Source organism: Sturnira hondurensis, unplaced genomic scaffold (assembly GCF_014824575.4).
Source record: "Sturnira hondurensis isolate 20B ecotype Veracruz unplaced genomic scaffold, ASM1482457v3 Scaffold0008640, whole genome shotgun sequence".
NCBI lineage: Eukaryota > Metazoa > Chordata > Mammalia > Chiroptera > Phyllostomidae > Sturnira > Sturnira hondurensis.
This window is the reverse complement of record NW_028081271.1, coordinates 24348930-24364101: the sequence shown is the minus strand read 5'-3', so window position 1 is coordinate 24364101 and position 15172 is coordinate 24348930. Positions and strand designations below refer to the sequence as shown.

The 15172-nt window shown below is 40.2% G+C and overlaps 1 protein-coding gene across 5 annotated transcripts in view; it reads left to right on the top strand.

The window, feature by feature from the left end:
* Positions 1-15172, top strand: part of NINL (ninein like) — a 179916-nt gene that overhangs the window by 141916 nt on the left and 22828 nt on the right. For all 5 annotated transcript variants that reach the window (XM_037055527.1, XM_037055524.1, XM_037055525.1 and 2 more), the window contains 2 exons: positions 2495-2599; positions 3833-3902. In XM_037055527.1, coding sequence (XP_036911422.1) covers positions 2495-2599; positions 3833-3902 — 175 coding nt within the window. The remainder of the gene's footprint in view (positions 1-2494; positions 2600-3832; positions 3903-15172) is intronic.

The following is a 15172-nucleotide window of genomic DNA, read 5'->3' as shown; positions in this document are numbered from 1 at the left end:
TGCCTTCTTTTTTTATTGTTTTGAAGATTTTATTTATTTATTTTTAGAGAGGAGAAAGGGAGGAAGAGAAACATCAACATGTGGTTGCCTCTTGCATGCCCCCCACTGGGGACCTGGCTCGCAACCCAGGCATGTGCCCTGACTGGAAAATGAAGTAACATCCTTTGGTTCAGAGGCCAGCACTCAATCCACTGAGCCGCACCAGCCAGGGCTACTGTTTGCATTCTTGTACATGCCCTGACAGAATCAAACCTGCACCCTGGGTATGTGCCCTGACTGGGGACTGAACCCATGATCTTTCAGTCTGTGGGATGACGATCCAACCAACTGAACCACATGGGTTGGGGTCAATACTATGCTATTTTTAATTTGCACTCTATGTTCAGATTTCCACAACTATTTTAATATGTTCTTTATTGTTCAATCATTCCAGATACAATCAAGAATCATGCTTTGCATTTTGTTATATTTCTTTAATATCCTTTCATCTAAGAGAGTGTATCAGTTCTTAAATTAATTTTTGTAAGTGGACTTTGACTTATTATGATAAAGTATGGATAACATAAAATCAATGATTTTAAACATTTTAAGTATATAAATCAGTGGCATTAAACACAATGTTGCACAATTATTGCCACTGTGCACTTCAATCTTCCATTATCCCAAACAGAAATTCTGTGCCTATTAAACAATCGTTTTTTGCTAATATTTTATTGAAGATTTTAGCATAGCATCATCAATGTTGATAAGGGTTGTTGGTCTATAATTTTTCCTGGAATGACTTTGTATGGCTTTAGTATGAGAGTAATGTTGGCCTCATAGAATGATTTAGGAAGTATTCCCTCTTCTTCAGTATTTGGGAAAAGTTTGAGGATTGGTGTTCTTTTAATGTTTGCTAAAATTCACCAGGGAATCCATCTGCTCCTAGGCTTCTCTTTGTTGTGATGTGTTTGATGATGATTCAGTCTCCTGACTACTTCCAGGTCTGTTTAGATTTTTTATCTTTTCATGAGTCTGTTTGGTAGATTAGATATGTCAGGAATTTTTTTCCTGACATCAACATTTTTGAAGAGGCAAAACCAGATGTTTTGCAGAATGTCCCTCAGTTTGGATGTCTGGTTTTCCTCATGGATAGATTCAGATGAAATATTCTAGGTGAGATTACTGTTTGCTGATATTGCATCCTCCATAGCTTATCATGTCAGGAGGTTATTACTTCTTTTTGAATCTTATGCCTTCTTTAGAGGAACATTTTCTTTCTTTGTGTTGTATAGCCTCTAGATCTATACAATCTATTGAATGTATAGATTTCTGTCTTATGAAAAACTTTCAGCCATTATTCTGAAACTGTTGCCCCTTCTCTCACTTATCCTCTTGAATTAAATGTATGATGTTAATTCTTTTCACTTTTCTTACATTTCTTAACCTCATTTTTATGTGTTCCATTCTGTTTTCTCTGTCACATTCTGGGTATTTTTCTTCACATCTGTGTTTCAGGTCAGTAATTCTTTCTTCAATTGTGTCTAATCTAGAATCTAACCTATTTAGTGTACATTTTGACATTAATTTTTTCCATTTCCAAAAATTCTGTTGACATTGAATTTTTTTATTTCCAAAAACTCTGGTCCTGCTGAATTATTTTTGATCATTTATTATTGAATGTTGACTTTTAAATTTCTATCTTTTATTCATGTTGTATAAACATTCCATAAATTTATCTTTAGTTTGTGTCTGATAATTCCCATACCTGAAGTTTTATGGAATCTAATTCTGATGTTTATTGGTAAATGGCTCATCTGTCATATATCAATGGTGTAACCTAAACAGAGACTCCTAAGAGTCATCAGAAAGCACAGGTGGCTCCAGGCATAGTTGGTTCATGTAGTAGCTGTGCATACTTGCTTTGTCTCTGGAAGAATCCACCTGATATCAGGTTTCTCTCCATATATTGATATGGACATCTTCCTGAGTTTCTCCTCCCAGAGCTATGACCTCAGAGTGTAAGGGACTCTCCCTAAAGAGGAAAATGTGTGCATGTGTTTTGATCTTCTGTTTCCTTATGTTTCTTAGCTCTGTGCTGGAGCCCACTGGTGAAAGGGTGAATATTCTTTGCAGTAACCTGAGGACTCTCACCCAACTTTGTGCATTAGTACCAACCACATTTACATTTCTGTTAGAGGTTATGAGATAGGAACAGGTCATCTATAAAAACAAGGCAAATGGAACCAAGGTACTGAATACATTAGTAAGTTGTTCATTGTGTAACCATTTTGGAAGCTAAGAAAGCTGTTTTCTGTAGCTTATCTCTAGGGAGATGTTAACACTGGATAGAGGAAAAGGAAATGTGTGCTCTAAGCCATCATCTAGGGAAGGGGAATTGTAGACTGCAGGATTCCCATGACTTCCAGCTTTAAAACCAGAGTCACGTGGATTGAACATAGTATCTGGTGCCTGGAATTTCCATGATTTTTCCTTTCTTCTATTTTTCATGCAGAATTGAGCTGGATAGGCTTTCTGAAGAAAACATGATGTTGAAAAATGAGCTGGGGAGGATTCAACAAGAGCTCGAATTTACACAAAGGACAAATGATACACAGAGGTAAGGGCTCTGTCTCAGTGATTCCAGTCAGAACTTACACATTTTACTCCTTATAGAATGAGCTTGGAAGATATTGCTGTAAAAAGAGGGATGTGTTCACAGATCAGCCCTGCATTCCAAAAAACTAAGTGGGTGAGCCGTGTGTCCGGACCTCTGACCACACTGTACATGCAAGAGAGGACTCAGACCTCCTTAAAAATGTTGGCAACCACCTTCACCCCTGAGTACCTGGTCTCCAAAGTTTAAGGTAGAAAGCACATGTGTGCTGCAGCACAGTCACCAGCACAAGTGAGCAGCTCCAGAACAGGCCTGTTTATATCTGAAGTCAATATATACGCAATTCTTACCCCTACAGAAATACTCCACATTATGCTAAGGGATAGGAGAGACAGCAAGTATTTTTGTAGGTAGTAGTGCTCCTGAGGCCTTTCTGGGCAAATAAAGTCTGTTCATTTATGTCCTGATCATGGTTTCAGCTGTGCTTTTCTCCAAGATTTGTTTTTGGCTCATCACTTTTAGTGAATCCGAGTCAGGGATGGGGAAGTAGAGATAGGGAAGGGTTGCAAAGACCTGAGCACTGAAGCAGGAGAGACTGTTGGCAGAGGGGAGAACCCAGAAAACCTGTTGGTGGGTTTCTGCTTTCACTATTGTAGCCCTGTTTTATCCAATGACAGTTGGTTGACTCCCTTTTTTTAACTCAAAAATAACTCCAAAATTGAAGATGAGCTCAAGTCTAAAATGCTGAGAATGTGATGCTGATTATATAAAATTGCCATGATGATTAATTAAAATATGGAATCCAGAGCAGGTAGTCAGAAAGTAATTGCTGTCACATTACAGCAATTCTGAAATCTAAGAGGTTCTTTTTTTTTTTTTTTCATTCTAGAGACCATTTTTCTCCTCAGTTTGCTGCCATCAAACCTTCGTGGATGTAAGGCTGTTTTGGCCTTTATTTATGCTACTGGTGTGCTCAAGAGATATTAATGGGTGGAATTGAGGAATGTTATAGAGCATGATTGTTCTGTAGTATTGGCAGTGTCCTCTGGTTCTGAGGATTGGGGTCCACATTGGATCAGCAGCAGCAGAAGCAACAGAATAGTAACAGTGGTGGCTATAGGTGTGAGCAGGTGTCAGTGTTTTGTGGCTACAAATCCAAGGTGCTGAAGTTATAATGGCTGGGAAAAAGGAAATCAGCTGGTCAAAGTGATATTGTTAATTTTGCTTCTTCAACAGGAAGGAAATTGAGGTTTTAAAGAGAGACAAGGAAAGGGCCTGCTCTGAAATGGAAGAGTTCAACAAACAGGTCAAGTATTGACACCTGGCATGAAACTAATGCCTCCTTGTTTTTCATTAGTTTGAAATAATTTCAAACTAATGAAAAAAAGAGAACTTTTTTCTGAAAGATTTGAGAGTGTACTGCTGACCCATCAACCCCCTCACCCCTCAACATCAAGAAATGAATGTGCAAAATCCCTGTCTTAGTCTCCTACCTGTTCAGCTTTGCCAGCTGTCCCATTTGTTCAAAATCATTTAGTCTCCTTCAATCAGACCATCCTTGGTTTTTACAACCTTGGCACTTTCAAAGATAACAAGCAGTTATTTTGTAGGAAGTTGTTAGGTTAGTTTGTTGAATGTTTCCTTGTGATTACATTTAGATAATACATTTTTGGCAGGAATATAAAAAATGATACTGTGTTCTTCTCATTTCATCTTATCAGGGGTATGGTGATTTGTCCCATTACTAGTGATTCTTGTTTAGGTAGTGTTGGCCTAGCTACTCCACAGTAAAGTTACTTTTCCCCATGTAATTAATGAGAATTTTATGGGTGGATACTTTTATATTATGTAAATGTTCTGTTCTTCATCCAATTCTCACCCATTTACTTTAGCATCTTTTGTTTCTTTTATTTGTCCATTATCACTATGATGGTGGGCAGTTGGTGACTAATCCCACCATTCCTTTTGTATTTATTAATTGGTACTTCAGTGTAAGAACTTTCTTTTTTGTCCATTAATTTATTCATTTACATCATTATATTCCTATCATAGATTCCTGTTTTATTCAGTAGGTATAATATGTTATTAGCAGTTATTGATGGCTTCTAGACAGCTATGTTCTCCCTATGTCCTCACACGATCTTCCCTGGTTCATGTCTTATGTCCTAAAAGACATACTATATTGGATTAGGGCCCTCTTGTATGACCTCACTTTACCTTAAATGTCTCTTTAAAGACCCTTTCTCTAAATACAGTTATATACTGTCCTGACTGGTGTGGCTCAGTTGATTGGGCGTCATTCTGAAAAGCAAAAGCTTGCCAGTTCAATTCCTGGTCAGAGCATATGCCTGGGTTGTGGGTTAGGTTTCCTGCCAGGGCATGTATGGAAGGCAACCAACAGATGTTTCTCACCTTCTTTTTCTCTCTCCCTCCTCCTCTCTCTAAAAATAAATAAATAAAAATTTAAATAAGTAAATACAGTTATATTCTGAGGTACTGGGGGTTTGGGCTTCAATGTATGAATTTTGGTAGGACACAAATCAGCCTATTACAAGTATCACAACCAAGCTATTGACATTGATACAATCCATGGATCCTATTCAAATTGCACCAATTTCACTTGGGTACCTGTGTGTGTGTTTGTGTGTATTGAGTTCCGCACAATTTCATTCCATGTATCAATTCATATATCCACCACCACAGTTAAGATACTGAATTATTCCAACTCCATAAGGACCTTTCATATTGTTTTTCTATAACTAGACTCACCTCCTTCCTGCCCACCTACCCCAGCCCCTAACCCCTGACAACTGCTAATTTTTCCTTCACTTTTAAAATTGTGTGATTTCAAATGTTATATAAAAGGAATCATACAGAATGTAAGGCCAATTTTCTCATATATCATAACACTGGAGATTCATCCAAGTGGCAGAGTTAGCTTCTTTTTATTGTTGAATAGTATTCCAAGGTATTGATGACCTATAGTTTAACACTCATTTTTCAAAGGATAGCTGGACTGATTTCAGTTTTGTGCTATCACAAATAATGCTGCTGTGTACATTCCTGTGCAGGTTTTTGTATGAACATGCATTTTTATGTCACTGAGATAAGTGCCCAAGAGGACAGTTGCTGAGTTATGTGTGGTAGTTACATGTTAAGTTTTATGAGAAACTGCCAAACTTATCCAGAGTGGCTGTAACAGTTTACATTTCTACCAGCAATGCTTTCTTCACCCAGTTTCTCCATATCCTTGCTTGCATTTGGTGTTGATAATATTTTATTCTGGCCTCTCTGATAGGTGTGTTCTGAGACAGAAAGCCTAGAGGGGCTGGTTCTACTCTAGTAGACTAGTTTCATTTGAGGGCAAGAGAAGAACAGAGTGCTGTGAGTGTACTTCAAAATGGTCACTGTATTAGTATAGTCAGGTTGCCATAACAAAGTACCGCACACTGGGAGGTTTAAACAATAGAAATTTATTGTTTCCCAGTTCTGGAAGCTAGAAGTCCAAGATCAGGATGCTGGTGATTTGGTTCCTGGCGAAAACTCTCTTCTTGGCTTGCAGACATCTGCCTTCTCACTGTGTCTGCACATGGCCTTTCCTCAGTGCCTGTATGCAAAGGGAGAGACATTGTGCTCTGCTTTTTCTTCTTATAAGGTCATAATCCTATCTAATTAGGACCTCATCCTTTGAGCTTATTTAACCTCAATTACCTAAAAGCCCTATGGCACCACAACATTGGGGGTTAGGTTTTCACCATGTGAATTTGGAGGGCATAATTCAATTCATAGCAGTTACTTTATTGTCTCCTTGCTAGAAGCATGGGGCATTTTCCTCTAATCTTAACTACAAGAACCTGATGAGGCTTAGGAAAGTTGGGGTCTTATGGAGACATTTTGTAACTATCAAGCCACTTCAGGCACAGCCCCTAGCATTGATCCTTATAGTTTCAGTTTCCTGTCCTGTTTCAGGCTCCAGTCATCCACTCTGAATAAAATACTGTTCTCCTTGCCTGTGTCTCTAGTTTTCAGGGTATTGATTTGCCATGTGATGTCATTTCTCTGATGGATCTAAGAAAAGTTGTTGGTTTCAGTTTAGTTACCTTTTTGCTTGTTAGGAAGATGAGACTAATATCTTCCAAGCTCTTTACATACCAGACCAGAAGCCAGAAATAGTGCCATTTTTGGAATTTTGGTTTCTGCATGTTCACTGTTAGGACATAGACATACAATGGATTTTCATCTGTTGATCTTGCATCCTGCCACCTTGCAGAGCTCACTTTCTGTTCTATAAGTGTTTTCATTACCTTTGGCTACTTAAATCGCTGCTCCATCTCTGAGATAAATCCCCGTAGCTCTTCTTTCCTGGCTCGCCTCTTTTCACGCATGGCTAACGAGAGGTTTCTGCCATGGAGACCACCTTAGAACACTCATGTGTGAGTGTCTTGTCTTGGCTCCCAGCTTCGGGTGTTTGTTTCCATGTGTGTGGTAGCCTTGCTTAGGCATTCTCCATCAGGAGGGTAATTTAGGAATTGGTTTAAAATGAAAATTTCAGACTCTGCATTTGCCTGACGACCAGCTTTTTGTGTAAATGACCTATCTGGGAATTTCCTGGGCTGAGAGAGCTGCCCGACTCCTTTACCTGCTTTTCTATAGGACACATTCATAAATGGATTATAGGTATTTGCTTTCTTTCCCTTAGCCTTTGTTATGAAAAACTGTAAACACACAGAAAGGTTGAAATGGTATATACTGATGAGCCACATAAAACAACCTTAATCTAACAGGTAACAACTCTCATATGTGCTTTAGTTATTTGTTTACATCTGTCTTTTTATTTATGTGTGTGTGTTTTCTGAATGATTTGAGAGTAAGTTGCAGATATAATAATACTGATTATATTATTAATATATTATATTAATAATATAATCAATGCTAGGGGCTGTGCTCCTAAATATTTTGGCAGGTGTTTTCTAAAAATGAGTACATCTTTTACCTAACCACAATACTGCTATCACACTTAAGAAATTTAATTATGATTACTTATTATCCAATATTCACACCATATCCATATTTCTCCGATTATTCAGAAATGTCTTACATAGTGAACTTTTCAGAACTAGGATCCAGTTGAGGTTGATACACTAAACTTAACTGTCAATGCTATTGGAAATCTACTGGCATAAAACAGCCTCTTTACTGTGCTATGATGCCTTTGGGTCAGGGATTCAGACAAGGCACAGAGCAGACAGCTTGTCTCTGCTGTGTGATACCAGGACCTTGGGTAGGAAGACTTGACAGCTGGGGTGACTGAGATGGCTAGGGCTAGAATCTTCTGGGAGATCCTCTCCTTGGGACTGGGCTCCTGGAGGGAGTGTCATGATGGGAGGGTGGGGGGCACCAGAGAGCATGTGTTTCAGGAGGACAAAGTCAAAGGTGCAAGGCTTCTGATCCCATCTTGGATATTACTCCATATTACTACCACCAAGACCCCACAGACCCACAGAGGGGGACAAAGGTTTGTCTTGGTGGGTGAGTGTTAGGTCACAGTGCAGTGGGGATGTGGAATTACAGAAGCTGTTGAAGATATCTTTGTAAAAATTTGGTTGGCTATGATGTGTTGTTAGTCTTTTTTTTTAAGATTTTAATTTTAGAGAGAGAGGAAGGGAGGGAGAGACGGAGAGAAACATAGATGTGCAAGAGATACATTGATAGGTTGCCTCTCACACACCCCCAAATGGGGACCTGGCCAGCAATCCAGGCATATGCCCTGACTGGGAATCAAATCAGTGATCTTTTGGTTTCAGGCTAGGTCTCAATCCACTGAGCCATACCAGCCAGGGCCATTCTTTTTAATCTAGAACACCTATTGTCCCAAATGATGCTGAAAATTTTAAGAGATATAGCAGTTGTATTGTTTTTTGCATCTATATTATGGATCTGTCCATCTGTTTTCTAATAGCATTGCTCAATCTAGTCCTTTGTCCCTTGTTTTTCTTAAAAACTGCAAAATACCCATGTGTTTAGGAGACAGCTGCTAACATCTCATTTTGTCCTCTTCACTATAACCCAGATGATTACAAGTTAAAATTAAAGAGGTGATTAACACAAATACCAAGAGGCAGTTAGCCTCCCACACTTCCCAATGTGGTACCCTAAGGAGGACACAGCAGCACCTGAGCAGTCTTCTGCTCAGAACACATTGCCTGAGTCTAATCATAAGGAAACATCAGACAAACCCCAAATGAGGAACTATTAAAGAGGGGAGAGTGGAGGGACTGTGTTTGTCAAAAATGTCAGTGTCATTCAGATAAAGGCTGTGGAAATGTTCCAAATTCAAGGAGGCTAAAATGACCTGACAGAGACAGGAGCTACCTGATACTGGACCAGGAGTGATACTACAAAGATGATACTTGGGCCAGTTGATAAAACTGGAATGTGTGTGGTACATCAAGGTTCATGTCCTAAAGCCAGAACTGCATAGCAGCCTTGTGAGAGCACACTCCCCTTCTTGGAAATGTAGTTCAGAGCTATGGCTAAGAAAACCACTTTGTATATCTGTGCATGGAGAACAACAACTGCAAAGCAAATAAGGAAAGGGTTAGCTGGGGAGAGGACCTTAAAATATGGCTTGAAAATCAGTGGGGATTCCATCTACCTAGAAGAGATGGGAGTCTGCTAGAAATCCAGGTTCCCTCTTAAAGGGCCAGTGCACAAAATTTTATTTGCAGCCACTCAGCCTGGACTCTGAAAAGGCAGAGAATCTCAAAGTGGACAGGCATTGTGCAAAGACAAATTAGATTGTGTGGCTCCAGGAAGCGAGCTGAAGGAACAGTCTTCAGGGTCTCTGTGCTGAATTCCTGTCTTACACAGTCCACAGATGCCATCTTTCCTGGGTTGAACACTGTCCTCCATACAGCATTAGCCTGTGGAAATACAGTAGCCCCACCCTCCAGATTCCCTGTCATCTAGCCTTGCCAAGCTCATGCTTTGCAATAGGAGTTAGATGTGTGGCCTTGTGGTGTAGACTTTCTCAGAACACATTTGAGGAGTTACAGGCAGACTTGAGGTGTCAGAGACTGAGTTGTATGGCTCAGAGGGTGAGGCCATTTCCTCTTTCCCTGCCATGAGCCTGACCAGAGCCACCTCCTCACAACAGAGCCCCACCTACTGAACTCTTGATGGCTGTACCTTGCCAAGTACAAGAAAGTCAGCTGGCAGACTTTCTAAAAAAGATTTTATTTAGGACTTCTGGCGAAGATGGAGGCATAGGTAGACACATTATGCCTCCTCGCACAACCAAAATAAGGACAACAACAATTTAGAAACAGAATAACAAACAGAACTGACAGAAAATTGAACTGTATGAAAGTCTGACAACCAAGAAGTTAAAATAGACACATTTATCCAGACGAATAGGAGAGACAGAGTTGTGAGGCCTGGTGGAGAGGGGTTGCAGAAAAAAAAGTGACACGGGGCTCACAAGGCAGCAACTGACAAACCCCAGGGTGCACAAGTCGGCAGCAGCAGACCCTGGGCACCCAGGCAGTGGCTGGCAGACCCTGGGCGCAGGGTGCCAAAGGGCAGACCCAGAGAGTTGGCGATTGTGAAGTGGGGCATGGCATACAAGTTGGCTAGCTGACCAGGTGGTCCCACATTCATGAGCAGATAAACTAGGTGAATCTGGGAGTGAGACTGAATGTACAACCCAGGGTTCTAGCACAGGGAAATAAAGCCTCAAAACACTGATTGAAAACACCTGGGGGCGTTGAGCTGCCAGGAGAGATTCCCAGCCTCACAGGAGAGTTCGTTGGAAAGAACCACAGGGTCCTAGAACGTACACAAGCCCACCCACACAGGAATCAGCACCAGAAAGGCCAGTTTGCTTGGGGTAAGTGGCAGAAGGGACTAAAATCCGAAAGAAAGTGGAGCAAGTGCCATTGTTCCCTCTCTGACCCTGCCCCTCACTGCTTAACAGGCTCAACAAGACAAAAAAAAAAAATGGCCCAAATGGAAGAACAGATGAAAGCCCCAGAGCAAATACAACTAAGCGGCCAAGAGAAAGCCAACCTGTCAGATGCACAATTCAAAACAGTAGTGATCAGGATGCTCACAGAATTGTTTGAATTTGATTGCAGCTTAGATGAAAAAATGAAGGTTATGCTAAGTGAAATGAAGGAAAATACACAGGGAACCAATAGTTATGGGAAGACAACTGGGACTCAAATCAATGGGGTAGACAAGAAGGAAGAAAGAAACAACCAATCAGAAAGGAATGAAGAAACAATAATTCAAAAAAATGACAGGCTTAGGAACCTTCATGACATCTTTAAATATTCCAACACTCAAATTATAGGGGTACCAGAAGTGGAAGAGGAACAGCAACAAGTGCAAAAGTTATTTGAACAGATAAAGGAGAACGTCCCCAATCTGGCAAAAGAAATAGACTTCCAGGAAGTCCAGGAAGCTCAGAGAGTCCCAAAGAAGTTGGACCCAAGGAGGAACACACTAAGGCACATCATAATTACATCAGCCAAGTTTCAAATGAAGGAGAGAATCCTAGAAGCAGCAAGAGATAAGGAGACAGTCATGTGCAAAGGAGTTCCCATCAAACTGTCAGCTGATTTCTCCAAAGAGACCTTGCAGGCAAGAGGGGGCTAGAAAGAAGTATTCCAAATCATGAAGGACAAGGACCTCCATCCAAGATTGCTCTATCCAGCAAAGCTTTCATTTAGAATGGAAGGGCAGATAAAGTGCTTCTCGGATAAGGTCAAGAAGAAAGAAGTTCATTATCACCAAGCCTTTATTATATGAAATGTTAAGGGGCTTATCTAAGAAAAAAAGATAAAAAACATGTATAGTAAAATGGCAGCTAACTCACAATTATTAACAACCACACCTAAAAAAAAAAAAACTAAGCAAACAACTAGAACAGGAACAGACCCACAGAAATGGAGATTATATGGAGGGTTAGTAACTGCAGAGTGGGAGGAGGAAAGAGGGGGAAAAGGTACAGAGAATAAGTAGCATGGATAGTAGGTAGAAAAATAGGCAGGGGGACGGCAAGAATAGTATGGGAAATATAGAAGGTAAAGAACTTATGACACATGGACATAAACTAAAGAGGTAGAATGTGGGTGGAAGAGGGTGTGCAGGGTGGAGGGGAGAAGGGGGAAAATGGGACAACTGTAATAGCATAATCAATAAAATATATTTTAAAAAGATTTTATTTAGTTGTAGAGAGAAGGGGAAAGTGAGGTAGAGAAACATCAATATGTGAGAAAAACATCATGGTTTTTGTTTGCATCTTACATACCCCCAATTGGGGACCAAGCCTGCAATCCAGGCATGTGTTCTGACTGGGAATCAAACAGACTAATGTTCAGTTACAGACCAGTGCTCAATCCACTGAGCCACACCAACCAAGGCTCTAGGAAGGCTCTTGAGGATGTCTAGGCAGAATCAGGGAGAAACTAAGCTGTGTAGCTATAGGGCGGGGCCATATTTCCCTCACAAACCTGACCGGTGTTGCCACTCTTGTTCAGAGCTCTTTATTCACACAGCCAAATCTTGTTCTGTTTGGGCCTGATGAATTCTGCTGGTCTCACCCTGATGATTCCCAGAGACCCTGCCCTACATTTAAAAGGTCTGTGGGCACCCAGAAAGTGGCAAAAGTCCTTGGTATATCCTGTGACTTTTGCTGAGTGCCCTCAGACACAGCACTAGTGCTGCTATTGAATCTGTATCAGTCTGGTGAATATCACTCTCCCTTAACTGGTGACTCACTGAGAACCTACCTCACACTGACTCAAATATTGTCAGGGCTTTTTCAATGATGGAGTCCAGAAGGCAGCTGGCAGGCAGAGGCAGATCTTGGGGTATCTTTTGTCTTTTGCTTATCTACCATTTGGCTTAGTGCTGGTGGAAGCCAGCCATGGTATGCAGCTTGACCCCTCCCATGCACACCCAGACCTAGTAGAGGCAGCCACAAATTGTGAATCACTTTGTAGCTTCTAAGAGGTAGTCCAGGGCCAGTCATAGGTAGTGCCTGACATTGAATTGCACTAGAATTCCCCCCAAGAGGACTTAGAAACAACATCTCTAGAGGTGGACTTCAAATTACATTAAGCATAACTCAATTACCTTCATAAGCAGCACACCCAAAGAGGGTTTTTTGGGAGGCATCAGACCCTGCTGGGGTGTATTCTGCTTTGTGAAGTAAGTCCCTGCACAGCAGCTTCTATGCAGTGGTCAGGGTTAATCTTCATAGTCAGCTTGGGTGTCATCCTTACCCACTGATGGTCCAGCAGCAGTCACGACTCAAATAAACAGGAGGGCTCACATAATCTACACATGGAATATTCCTATAGCACCTAGTCTAGGTAATCAGGGAAACTGCCACTGAGCCCCACAAGACATCTACTACACAAGACCACCATACAAAGACTGGGAGACATAGCAGAACTACCTATACATAGAAACAGGCAGCTAAATTCGGGAGACCAAGACTCATGCCCCAAATTATTTTTTAAAAAAGGAGAAATCCCCAGATAAAGAATTAAATGAAATGGAGGCAAGCAATCTACCTGATACAGAGTTCAAAACAATGAATATAAGGATGCTCACGGAACTTAATGAGAACATCAACAGATAGCAAGCATAAAAAAGAACATAGAAATGATTTTTAAAAAGAACCAATTAGAAATGAGGGATACACTAGAAGGAATCGAGATAATATGAAGCAGAGTACTGAATAAGCTATCTAGAAGACAAGATAACAGAAAACAATCAGAGCAACAAAAAGAAAAAAGGTTCCTAATAAATGAGTGTCTAAGGGACCTCTGGGAGACAGTATCACATGTAAAAACATCCACATCATAAGGCTACCAGAAGGGAAGAGAGACAGCAAAAGATCAAGAACCTATTTGAAGACATAATGACTGAAAACTTCCCTAATCTGTTGAAGCAAAAAGTCACACAAGTCCAGAAAGGGCATAGAGACCCAAACAGAATGAACTAAAAGGCTCACACCAAGCCACATTATAATAAAAGTGGCAAAGGTTAAAGACAATCTTAAAAGCAGCAAGAGAAAGACAACTACCGAAAAGAGAGCTCCCATAAGACTGTCAACTGATTTCTCAACAGAAGCATTTAAGGCCAGAAGGAATTGGCACAAAGTATTCACAGTGATGAAAAGCAAGGACCTACAACCAAAATTACTCAACAAGGATATCCGTTAAAACTGAACAAGAAATAAGGAGTTTCCCTAACAAGAAAAAGCTAAAGAAGTTCATTACCACCAATCTAGTATAACAAGAAATGTTAAAGGAACCTCTTTAAGAAGAATAAAGAAAAAAGAGGGACATAGTTATAAAAAATAAAGTGGCAATAAGTATGCAAATACCAATAACTTTAAATGTAAATGGATTAAATGCTCTAATAAAAAGGCAGAGGGTAGCTGGGGGGCGTTAATACACATTCAACATCAATGGATAGATTTTCCAGACAGAATATTAACAAGGAAATAGCAGCCTTAAATGACACTCTAGACGAGATAGATTCAATTGATACTTTCAGAGGAGGTGGCTCAAAGTAGCAGAATATACATTTTCACACATGCCAAGTACACATGGAACATTTTCTAGAATAGACCACGTTAGGCCAGAAAATAATTCTTAGTAAATTTAAGAAGAGTTAAATTATATCAAGCATCCTCTCTGACCATGATAGTATGAAACTAGAAAACAGTTATAAGAAAAAAAATAATATACATACAAACTCATGGAAGCTAAGTAACATTTTACTAAATGATGAATGGGTACAAGGAAGATCAACGAAGAAATAAAAAGATACCTTGAAACAAATGAAAACACAACGACCCAAAATCTATGGGATACAGGGAAAGCAGTCCTAAGAGGGAGATTCATAGCATTACATGTCTACTTCAAGAAAAGGAAAAATTTTGCCCTGACCTGGTGGCTCAGTTGGTTGGAACATCAACCTGATATGCCAAGGTTGCATGTTTGATTTCCAGTCAGGGCACATGCAAGAATCAACCAATGGATGCATGAATGTGTAGAAAAACAAATCCACAGCTCAATGTTTCTTTCTGTCCCCATCTTTCTCTTCCCCCACCCTTCCTCTCTTTCTAAAATCAATAAAAAAGTATGAAAAATCTCAAATAAACAATCTAACTTTACACCCAAAGAAGGTAAAAAAATGCAAAGCCTAAAGTAAGCAGACAGAATGAAATACAGATCAGAGCAGAAATGAAAGGTATAGAGTCTGAAAAAAATCAGTAAGGTCAATGAAACCAAGATCTTTGTTCTTCCCCCCCGCCCAGGGGGGGTCAAGTGCTTCCAGCTTTCCACAGGACTAACATATGTGTAACTTAAGGATGCATTGCTAAAGCTACCCTTTGTGTAAAAAGGTGGAGGGTGGGGAGGAAAATAAGACTATGTATTTGGGACTTCCGCCAAGATGGAGGCATAGGTGGAAACACTGTGCCTTCTCCCACAACCAAGTTTGAATACAACACAAGTTTGGAGAAACAAAGACACAACCAAAAGGACAGAAAAT